This window comes from Hibiscus syriacus, unplaced genomic scaffold, assembly GCF_006381635.1.
Source record: "Hibiscus syriacus cultivar Baekdansim isolate YM2019G1 unplaced genomic scaffold, ASM638163v2 tig00111402_pilon, whole genome shotgun sequence".
NCBI classification, from domain to species: domain Eukaryota; kingdom Viridiplantae; phylum Streptophyta; class Magnoliopsida; order Malvales; family Malvaceae; genus Hibiscus; species Hibiscus syriacus.
Genome location: NW_024063082.1, coordinates 7982409 through 7994649, shown reverse-complemented (window position 1 = coordinate 7994649; position 12241 = coordinate 7982409). Strand labels below are relative to the sequence as shown.

Here is a 12241-nt window from a genome sequence, read left to right as displayed (position 1 = left end):
ACTCTTCTCTTAAAATCAACAAATAATTAAATAACAAAAACTTACCTTTGCTTTAGTGCTTCCCGGTGGAGAAGAAGAAAACTGGAGAAGAGAATATAGAAACTCTTGTTTCCTACACATGTCCCACGTGGATATATATATATATAAATATCCTCAACCAATATTTGAATTAATTTTACTTATCAAGACCTATTTGCCCATTTTTTCCTTCATTTGCTAACTCATCCCTTAAAATATTTCAATTAAACCCTTGAAATTTTTAACTTATTTCAAAATTGAGCATCAAGTTTTTAAAATTTGCATTATAGTCACTGACCCATCTTTTGGGATGTTACACTTATACATTGATCCAATAATCGTATGTAAAATTCTACATCATCTCTTATACGAAATATAAAACTCCGTTAATTATTTAGGCCCCATAACTCATCTATATTCCAAAAGCAATATTCACCGTCAACTGCCTCTCTCGAGTCATTGTTTTCTCCGGTTCGAGTCATTTGATTGCCTTCATCACCCAAAGATGAACTCTCTGGTAAGCTTTCTGTCAACTCAAAACCATATTTAACGTGTTGAGGAACATGCCGGTCTATGTGCACTGCACCTGCCAATGGTCGCCTGTTGAACGATCTTAAGCATTTTGATTTCTTATAGACCCAACACAAGCTAAATTCTTGTCTCAGCCAAAAAAGAAAATAATTAAAATGATGCAAAGGGCTAATTATACCATAAGAGAGTTAATGAAATAGGATTAAGAGTTAAAAGTTTCATACAGAGGAAGTTGTGCAGAATTAGCGAGCGATACCGAGGACACTTCTCCTTGGAAAGCTTTATATTCATTCATCTTCCAATCAGTTTTCTGCCCACTTGGAGCCCTTCCATTGTAGAAAACCACGGTTCTCTTAAACCCAATAGGTTGATCATCAGAATTCAGAAGCATAAACTAAACCAGGCGAACCAGTAGCCTTCCAATACCCAGAATTCGCTAGCCTCTTGGGTCTCCCTCTCGAGCTTCACTTTCATTTCTCGGGACAAAGAAAAACCACTTCTCTGTGTCCTTATGGCACAAAGAAACCCAAAACTCTGCATGAAAAAAAGAAAAACTTGAGAAACCTCAAAATGATCAAAGAAGAGTTTAAAAGAGAAGTCCGTGTAGTTATTTATTTACGTGGAAGATCGGTTGGATTGTAGCCATAAATGTCCACTACTGGGATGACTCGCTGTTATTAAGATTGTTGAGGTTTTCTCTCTTTCCTTCCAACATGTTATGGAGATAAAATGAGAGCAGCTCTTTTCAGTTGGATAGAATCGAAACCCTGGTGGCATATCCTCCATTGTTTTTGGTTATATTTTTCTGTGAGAATGAAACACGGTGGTTGTTAACCTAAGGTATAAACTTATACGGAAAAATATGAGAGAAATTAAGGCAGGGCTACCATGGTGGGGCTAGGCAAGGAGACCAGAAATGTTTGGCGAAAAGGAAGGCACATGGGACTTAGAATTTTTTGCACTTTTGTGGGAAAATCTCTCTCATTCACACTGCAACCCCTTAGAAGACAAGGAGACTAGAAGTTCCATTCAACCTAAAATATTATATTTTTATCACATTTTGATTGCGTCCAAGATCACCGTTTTTTAAACTTAAATTAGATTGTCCCTCCTTAAACTTCCCCTAAACTTGCTCCTCTGCTTAAGCAACGAATTTGAGGTATATATGTTCAGGTAGCTCAGATGCCAGAGCTATATAAAGGCTTCCAAATATTGGAAACTATTTCAACCTTTTTTTGTTAATGTTTTAATCAAACGTTTACACATATAAACAAACACGCTGGAATAGCTCAGTTGGTTAGAGCGTGTGGCTGTTAACCACAAGGTCGGAGGTTCAAGCCCTCCTTCTAGCGTATCCTTTTGTTATCTCCAAAAATATAATAAAATTAATATTAATGGTTCTTTACCATTAGCTAAGACAGTTTGGCCGAGTGGTCTAAGGTTAGGCTCTGGTCCGAAAGGGCGTGGGTTCAAATCCCACAGCTGTCAAAATTAATTGGGTTTTTCAATCTCTTAAATTGATAACATTCGCAAATTTTTCCGTAACTCGGTTGAATCAAATAATTTCAGCCCGTCTCCACTCGCTTCCTTCATTATATAATTGAAAACTGAAAACCTTTACTAATGAAAATATAAAATATGTAGTTTACTAATAGGAAAAATAAATACATTATAAACATCATGTTTGTATAATTTGATTTTTCTATTCTTTAGTCCAAAACATTAACATGGTTAAAAGTTTATTTTAATCAATAGACGTGGATTTTCTTTAAAACACGAAACCTAAAATTAATCAAGGCATTTAAAATGTAGAGTTATATTCTTCAAAACAATTATTTTTGATTAATCGATCATTGAAAAATATAATAAAAGTAAACTCAATATTTATTTTACAAATTTTAAATCTAGTCTGCATAGTACTTGGAGGGGAGCATGAATACTTTAGAAGAAGAAGGATAGTGCTCCTTATGAGTTTAGAATTCATTATTTAAGAAACTATGAAGTAACAAATACTGAACAACTTAGTCAATCAATCAAATTTGATTGTTGAAAAATAAACTCAATATTAATATAACTCGATCTTATTTTTTAAATGGATAAATTACAAAAATAATTAATAATATTTGAATAAATTTTTGTTTTTTACACTAAAGTTTTAAAAGTAATAAATTGATCATTATCGTTATTGATTTGTAGCAAATTGATCGCTCACGTTAGTGACCATTTATGTAGTTTATCATTTTTAAAATTCTACATCAATCATCTAATAAAGTTTTGTAATTATGTTAATGATTTGGGCTGATTCGTTTCATGCATTAACTGGGAACTCAGATAAGATGAAAATATTTTTCATTTATGGTTGAATGGGAAATGTTCAATGTAAAAATACGATGCTGTTCTCTGTTGTTTAGGTACTACTAAATCGAATATAGGTTTCGGTCGTCCTGGTTTCAATTCATGTTACTTCCAGGACTAAGCCCAAAGAGAGATAAGAAATGCCTGGATGGTACTCCATGCGACTATAGGAGTTAGGAATATTAGTGATTAGATTTGTCTTCAAATTTGTTGTATTAGGAAATAGGAAGCATGAACAAATTTTCAAGTTTGGTAATACAAGATAACGTTTTCTTATTCTGTACCGGAAACTGATATCCCTAGTTTCTATATATGGTTTACGCCCCTCTAGGTATACGTTTTGCTCTTTGTAGTCGATCGTGCCTTATATAACCATTAGTCAACTTCCTCGTGGTTTACCTTTTTGGCATAGCTACTACCTTGAAGTTAACTATGTCAGGCATTCCTTAACGGACTTGTATGAGATTTGAACGAAATTGTAGGGAGTGTTTTGGGATGATATAGGACTTATGTGTTGATCCTTTAGGCATGATCTGTAAATGCTTGCATGAAATCATTCACACCGGAAAATATTTCTACGATCAACTATAAGGTTTATGAAAACCAAAAGAGTATGCTTCATTGCAATATATCATTGGTTGTAATTACACGGTGCAAATGATTATGAACCACATGCTTCCTATTATAAGCATGGCTTCGTTTACATTTTACCTAGTATGTCATAAGCAAGGCTTCTGATTTCTCGTGCTCTCGTGCAGGTGACAACAAATCCTAGTGCAGTTGGAGGGTGCAACTGGAGGGTGCAGTTGGAAAAGTTCTTTCAGGGTGAAAAAGTAGATCTTACAAGTACATTGCCCATACTATATCGGCCAGGTTGAGCGTTTGTGTTGGCCAAATGAATTCACTAAATCAATTTTCTACCCAATTTTTTCCATCATGACATTTATTTGGATGCAAACCTAATAAGCATACTTAATTCTCCTAGTTATATGTTATCTGGATTTGAGATGAATATCATTATACAATGAGATGGTTATCTATCAACAAGTACATCCATTGTTATGTTAATGAGTTTGTTACTCGTTTTGGTCTTCGCTCTTCGATTAGTACTTCATTCTTGTAGTTAGTTATATGTTACCTGAACTTAAGATGAATGCAAGTATGGGTTGATCTTGTAGTTAGTTATATGTTACTGAACTTAAGATGGTTATCTATCAAAATGTACATCCATTAATAAGATGAATGCAAGTACTTCATTATACTTAAGTTTACGTTGTCTTTTTTATTCATATCCAAATATTTGGGGGAAATGAGTTGATCTTATGTTGATTTTTTAGCTGAAATTAATAAAGTTGCAACAATCACAAATTGCAGGATGCAGCATGAAATTGATCAGTAGACGTATATTGTAGCCACCCAAAATTTTCCAAAGACTATTTGACCAACCCATGATTTAGAACAAACAAATATTATAGTAACACTTTATTTTAGCAATGAGCATTGCTATTTAACACATGCTCAAACCCAAATCTCAAAACGACTTAAAAACACAGCAGGATGGTTTCATTCCTCTGATTGCCTCTGTCCTAGCACCGGAATATCTTCGTACCTTTTCTGTTGTATATCAATGAAATCATACATACAAGTTAGTACATGAACTACTTAAGCTGTGGAAGCAATTGACTATAACAGACAGAGATCAGAAAACATGCAATTGTCTAACCATTGTGCAGACAATTTCTGAGGGTGTTTCAAGTTGGACTGGGTCAAACTAACCAAATCCTTGCTATAATTATCAAATTGAAACATGTTTTAAGACTTGCAATAAGGCTATATAAAAAGCCAGATTATATTACATTGTTTAGGAAAAAACAAAGAGCAAAAATATACTTCATTTTTGGTTAATACATAACAGTGCATACAACCAACAACAGATAAAATAGACAAAATAGCAAGCAACATATCACCCACAACCGAATAACAATATGAAGTGCTGTAATAACTGCACAGGTGGTACAACCTTCTATTGGGAAGTCCATAATATTTGAGTTTGCAAGGACACATATAATAGCAATACATTAATGGAAGCTAATGAGGTTACTCTTGAACAAAAGTTGACATCTACCTTAAAAGAGTACAGTTAATTCAAAATCCACACCAAATGTAATAAACTAAAGAAAACCATCATTGACTGATATAAAGGTTTAAACAACTTGTATCAGAGAGTAGGAACTAACCTCCCCACAATGCAATCAAATACAAATCAAAGTGTACTCTTGTAAATTAATATATTGAGTTATTGATGACCAAATTTGGGATTAATATTCCGGACAATTCAGGCATAATTAAACTGCCTAAGCTATAAAAATTGCAGCAGAACCGAAATCCCAAAGAATAGAAAATTTACCCCAGCATTGTTGTATTCCCAGAGCCTATGAACTCCATAATCCACAGCCTGCAAAAGTTTAGTCAATTAGAAACTAGGCATTCACCATAAAAAACCATATAATCAATGAAAATTAGCATTACCCAGAACAATAATATTCTAATCAGCAAACATCAGCTGATTTTAAACATTAATTGAAACTCAGAATTTACAATCAAAAAGCCAAATAATCAATGGAACCTATACTATTCCAATCAGTAAACAACAGCTATTTTTAAATATTTATTAGAAAATCAGAGTTTACATTCAAAAAAACAAATAATCAATTAATTCAACCATGCTAAAACCAATAAAATTCCGATCATTAAATTAAAAAGTCCTAACATTGTTTCCTAAAAAATCAACTAGAAAATTTAATAGAAACAATGGATCGAAATTGGAAACGATAGTGATTCAACACGAAAAGGAGTTAAAATTTCACCCGTTCACCGAGGAAAGCGCCGGCGATGACGAAGGTAACGTAGACGGAGTTACGTCGCATTATGACTCTGTAGAGACCTTCAAAAAGGCCTCCTTGACCTCGTCTTCTATATACGTTATCCATGAAAAATCGCTAAGGTAGAGGGAGTCCCTTTTGCTGGGATCTGCGATTAGGGTTTGCAGAGATGGCGTACGCGAAGAGAAGAAGAATTTTGTTTTGTGACGATTAAACCATCGACATTGGCTATCGGGTCGAACCGAATGATATGGATTTTGACTTTCAGTGTCACCGGCCCATTGGCTTTTTGTTTTCTTTACTGTATTAGGTAATTTTTTTTTTGGATAAATTGTATTAGGTAAATTCTTACTAATCATATATCGGATCCTTCAACATTTGATTTTAGAGAAAATAACTTCAGTAACCAAAAATGCCTTATAATGTACGATTTTAACCAACTTTTTTTGGATTTGCCAAAATCACTAACTAAATCGCAATGCGATCGATAATTCGCAACGCAATCTCCGGTATTGCAAATCAGTTTCCATATTCGCAACGCGATTCTGACTATCGCATTGCGATTTTCCTAATTCGCAATGCGAATACGTAAATCGCAACGCGAATCTGATTATCGCAACGCGAATCTGATTATCGCAACGAGATTATGACTATCGCAACGAGATTATGACTATCGCAACGAGATTCTGACTATCGCAATACTGAATTTCAAATTCGCAACTCGATTTCTGAATTCGCAATAGGTTTTAGTTTCGCAACACAAATGTTTTGGGTATATAACTACGCAGCAACAACAACTCATAACCTAAATCCCTAAATCGCAACTCATTCCATCTCCATCTATCACTTTCTCCGGCGACATCCGTTCCTATATCCAACGACATCCTTCCCCATCCGACAACATGTTTTAGTTTCGCAACTCGTTTGTTTAGTAAATTAATTTACAATAATGAAATCATCTAATGTTGATCATGTTTGGATAGATTTGTGTTTTGGAGGGTCATGGGAGAATGTTCATGGTGTTTTACAATATATGCCTTTACCCATGAATCTTTAACTAAAACTGTCATTAAAAAAGTTAACTTATGAAACTCTAATGTTACGTGTTGCAAATAAATTGAATTTAGAGCCCTTAAGTTGATTTAGGCTATCTTATCAGAGAAATGGTAAAGTTTATTTGTTAACCGATAATGAAGATGTTGAACGATTCATTGCTTACATTAGTGTTTCAAGTGATGATGTTACATTGTATGTTGTTGAACCTAGAAGTAGTGAAGTTGGGTCAGTAGCGGGTAGTAATCAACTAAGTTTTTCAACCCCAGTTTATGGTGCTCAAAATTTAATGGTTCCACTATAATTTCATCACCAAGCAAATATTGTTTCACCACATTTCCAATACCAAACACAATCTCAAAACCCACAACCTTTCCCTAATCCAAATCCCAATCAACTTTCAGCACCAAATTTCGGTTTTCGTATTGACCAGTTAGACGATGATGGGCCAACATAAAAAATTGTGAGTACTAGTCAGTATTCGAAATTTGATCTTGGTCAATACCCGGACTTTGATCTTGGTCAATACTCAGATTTTGATGATTTTTCAGAATAAGAAACAGACCCTGCGTGTAATGATTTTGATATTGGTCAATACCCGAATTTTGATGATGAAACAGCCGTTGCCGAGGAAGATGTTGTTGATGATAATGAGGAGGAAGTTACGACTGTAAATGAACATGTTGAACATCCATTCTGTAATTCATATAACCCTGAAGAAGAAAAAGAAGAAGAAGAAATCCCCAAAGAAAAGTCCCCGAAGAAAATGCCACGGGAGTATAACTGGAATATGCCAGAATTACTTCAGATACCGGAAGAAGAGTTGGTAAAGATAGCAGTTGATTGTTACACAAAAATTATTCGTATCAAGAAAGATGATTGTTTTGATACAAAGGAAGAATTGAAGATAGCTTTGTATACGAAATGTGGCTATCAACTAAAAGTTAACAAATCAAGCAAAGATCGTTTCGAAACAATGTGTATGATTGACAAAAACTGTACGTGGCGTATGATTGCAAAGATGATAAAAGATTGCGAAATGTTTCAAGTTAGGACTTTTATTGATAAACATACATGTTCAAGAACCCAAGTTTTTCCTCACCATAGACAGACAAACAAAAAGGTGTTGGGTGGTTTTCTGGCTGAGTTAATGTTTTTGAATGGCAGGGTATATCGGGGACATGAAATTATGACTGACATGAATGCTCGGTTCAAGATTAGTATCTCATATTCTCAAGCTTGGAGATCCAAATGTTATGCCTTGGAATTGTTGAGGGGGTCGCCAGAAGCATCGTTTGCCCAACTGTCGGCTTATTGTCACAATTTAAAGCTGAAAAATCTTGGGTCGGTAACTCATATCAAAACAGATAGAGATGAACGCTTTGAGTTGCTATTTATCACCATTGGTGTTGCGGTTAGTAAATCAATATAATTTTGTTGACTCATTTTTGTTAGTTACATGCATTTCACATTTAAATGATTATATTTCTTGTGTATATGATTTTGTAGATTCGTTCGTTTATTACTTACATGCGCCCAATTATTATAGTTGACGGAGCACATTTAAAAGGTCGATACCTTGGAGTAAACTTATTAGCAGTAGCCATGGATGCTAACAATGGGATACTGCCAATAGCTTACGGGGTTGGCAAATCTGAAACCTCTGATTCATGGACATGGTTTATGGGGCATCTTAGGGATTGCATAGGTCATATTAGCAATCTGACAATCATATCCGATAGGGCAAACTCAATTGACAACGCTGTTAGAAGGTGTTTCCCATATGCTTTTCATGGACTTTGTGGTGTTCATTTGTATAGAAATCTAAAATTAAGGTCTGCTGGTATAAAAAATCACAAATGGACATACTGGAATGCTGTAAAAGCTTATCGGGAAGTGGATTTAAATAAGCATATAAACTGTTTTAGACGTGTTTTGCCTCAGTGTGCTCAAACACTAGAACATGTCGGGTTTGAAAGATGGTCAAGAGTAAATCAACTTAGAGCAAGATATGGTTTCATGACGTCTAATAGTGCATAATCAATCAACGCTCTAAGTCGTCATTCCCGGAAATTACCCATTACTATGTTAATGGAGTTTTTTCGAGCCTCTATTCAACAGTGGTACTACAAGAAAAGAAACCATGCATGTATTATTTCTTTAAATTCGTAACTTATCATATATTTTACTAAGTATTATTTATTTAAATTTACAGGAACATTGGAACATCGTGTTACACCATGGACTGAAAAAAAGATAACGAAACGTGTTGTGAAGTCAACGTCATGGAGAGTTGAACCATGTTTAAACACTTTGTTTGAAGTACTGGATAATAACTTAAATGTGCTTGTCGATCTAAATGCAAAGATGTGTAGTTGTATGAAATGGCAAACATCTGGTTATCTGTGTGGCCATGTTATAAAAGTTGCTCTTCATCTAAACCAAGATGATTCAAGCGCATACGCTATGGATTGCTACACTACAGAAGTATATCGACAGACTTATGTCGAGATTGTCTACCCTATTCCACATCCTTCTGAGTGGGACATACCAGATGACTTACAAACAGTTTTGCCACCAGCCATGGACAGAAGGCTACCTGGCCGACCAAAAAGTCACGATCGTATACCGTCTAAGGGTGAAGAGAAGAAGAGATCGACATGTAGTCGGTGCAAGGAAAGTGGTCATACAAGGTTGACATGTGGATCACCAGTGCCATCACAATCATCTTTTCCTCTACCAAAATATGGATCCTCATCAAAATCCCAATCACAACCGGCTTCACCTTTTGGGACTGTTAACTTAGGTGATTTTTAAATGCAAATGTTGTATTATGTGTATATTATGTGTGAACTTTTAACATTTTCAGTTAGGCATGTATTAGTAACTTGAGTTTGAACATTGCTATGATATGTTCAGTTGTTATCACTTATTAGACATTCATTTGACTATCGCAACGTGGAAATCGCAACGCGAATATGACTATCGCAACACGGAAATGACTATCGCAACGCGGAATTGACTATCGCAACGCGGAAATGACTATCACAACGAGAGAATCACAATGCGAAATGAAAATCGCAACGCGAAATGAAAATCGCAACGAGTGAATCACAATTCGAAAATGAAAATCGCAACACGAATTTAGTTTCGCGTTGCGATTTTTATTTTCGCATTGCGATTCTCTCGTTGCGATTCTCATTTCACATTGCGATTCTCTCGTTGCCATAGTCATTTCCGCGTTGCGATAGTCTGTTTTGCATTCAACATAATGCAGATTGAAATAAACAAATCAACTATTACATTTCAATCAATTAAACAAGCACAAATAATAATTATGTACACATCAATTAAACAAATCAACATTTACAAATCATCTTTTACAAATCAATTAAACAATCAAAAAATAATAATAAGAATTATTTTCTCATCAATTATTGAATCAACTTTTGCACCCATACATCCATTTCACGCAGCTCACTTCAGGATTAACCTGCAGAAACCAAACATTGAATCAACAACACTTTCTACACATCTAAAACATACAAACATCAAATTATTGAATTCTAGCTACTTAACCAAACATTTTCAAACCAAAAAGAGTATATATGTTTAAAAACACTTGCATTTGACTTACAAATTGTTTATGGACACTTTCATAATGCGGATGCAGGTAAGCAACATTTCGCATATATCGCTCTAGCCATAAAATACCGAAACCACAAGCCTACTGCACCTCTATCTCTATCGGTGGGAGGTAGAAACTGTGTACTTCCTGTCGTCAAACGCTCCAAGCACATGCATACGAGAGGAAAACAATCCCCTCTGGCTTCCTTCGTTTGTTGTGGCTGGTCTCATCTCTGATAATTGTAACATTGAACTTCTTTAGCTTATTGTTTCCAGAATTAGTCCAATAATTAATTGCATCCAAGAATTTAGCCAAATGAGAGCTCCATCCCTTAATAATATCTCTCAAATCAGACAATGATATGTAATTTATCATGCTGTCATATACTATTGTCTTTAGGGATGGGAGCTGAAGCTCGACGAGAAGCCAATGAGTACGTTCCAAAACAGGGATAAACACCTGCATCGAAATGTAATAATTCAAATTGTGCACTTATTTATGAACACCTTTAAAATATTTAAACAAATATACTAACCTTATCGACCTCCCACCATGCAGGATAAAGTTTAGCTTGTCCATTAGCCAACACATATGATTCATGTCGTTGATTCATGTCGTTGATTCTTCAAGTGAACTACGTGAAAAGACGTCGGCATAATTGTATATCGCGTTTTTTTTATATTTTTCTTCAATTTCCTTACAATTAGAAGACGTGTCACCCATGCATCAATATGCTGTTTTACAAAAAAAGACATATATTAGTGAATTACATAAATTTTAAAAAAAATTAATCAAACTGAAATATAAGAAGAAATATAAGACTTACCCCCCATCGAAATAGCCGTTGTCTTCAACCCCTAATAATACACCCCACCAAGACCGTTCAATCAACAAATGCATATCATCGTTGATTTTGTATATGTCAGCGTAACACCCTTGGCTCCGCTCATGTAGATAAAAATCAACTGCGGTCTTAGCCCAAAGGGTATTATCCAGAATTATTTCCGATAGTTGTTTCCTCTCCACTTCATCTGCCGGAATGGTACTGGCCGTTAACTTATACGAAAGCCAATAGTCATCCATCATGTCCGGCACGTGAGGGGGCTTCTCAATAATTCGATATATTACGCCGTGTGAATCGGGCTCTAGAATGTTGGGAGGGACCTCTTCAACGATGACAGTGGCCTCTTGAACGGTGGGAGGGGACTCTTGAGGGATGATAGGGGCCTCTTGAACGATAGGGGAGGCCTCTTGAATGATGACAGGTGAGTCGGGCTTTTTCTTACGGATTCTTCGCACTATTGGGGTGAACGGAGACGTAATGGCACATGCACGCCGTCTGATGCGTGAACTCCATCTTGCAAGAAAAACCCGACGTAGAGCATCCACTTTAACGGGCCGCTAAAATTAAATTAATACATAAATCAGTAAATAAACAGACATGATATTAAACAGTAAAAACAAAGACAAATATATTTAAAACTTGCACGGTATTCACCCAAGTCATTATTATATCATTGTTCACAAAATGCATCAGATAACATTCCAGAAGTAAGCACTTATATAAACATTTAAAAGGACAACATATAGGTTTAGTGCAGGTTCAATGACAACATAAAGAGTAGTAGTTTATTCTTGAAACTTAAATTTTCAACACTGTGAAGTTAGTATTTGTCTTTTGGTTGAAGTAATGCAATTCATTCAAGTTTCAATTTGCAGAAGAAGAATAAAATCTGAAACTTAAAATTGCAACGCAAAAATGACTATCGTAACG

At 35.2% G+C, this 12241-nt stretch overlaps 1 protein-coding gene, 1 non-coding gene and 1 pseudogene across 2 annotated transcripts; 1 reads left to right on the top strand and 2 right to left on the bottom strand.

The window, feature by feature from the left end:
- Positions 1-404: 404 nt before the first annotated feature.
- On the bottom strand, positions 405-1335 carry LOC120161518 (annotated as a pseudogene).
- A 492-nt stretch (positions 1336-1827) lies between these two features.
- TRNAN-GUU lies at positions 1828-1901 on the top strand. Its single transcript has one exon. It is a non-coding gene; the product is annotated as a tRNA-Asn (tRNA).
- A 2341-nt stretch (positions 1902-4242) lies between these two features.
- LOC120161875 (cytochrome b-c1 complex subunit 9-like) lies at positions 4243-6037 on the bottom strand. Its single transcript, XM_039172084.1, has 3 exons — positions 5772-6037; positions 5312-5359; positions 4243-4518 (listed from the first exon to the last, which is right to left on the bottom strand). Exons 1-3 carry the CDS (start codon positions 5892-5894, stop codon positions 4468-4470), a joined length of 222 nt encoding a protein of 73 aa, XP_039028015.1. The 5' UTR covers positions 5895-6037; the 3' UTR covers positions 4243-4467.
- Between the last annotated feature and the right edge of the window lie 6204 nt (positions 6038-12241).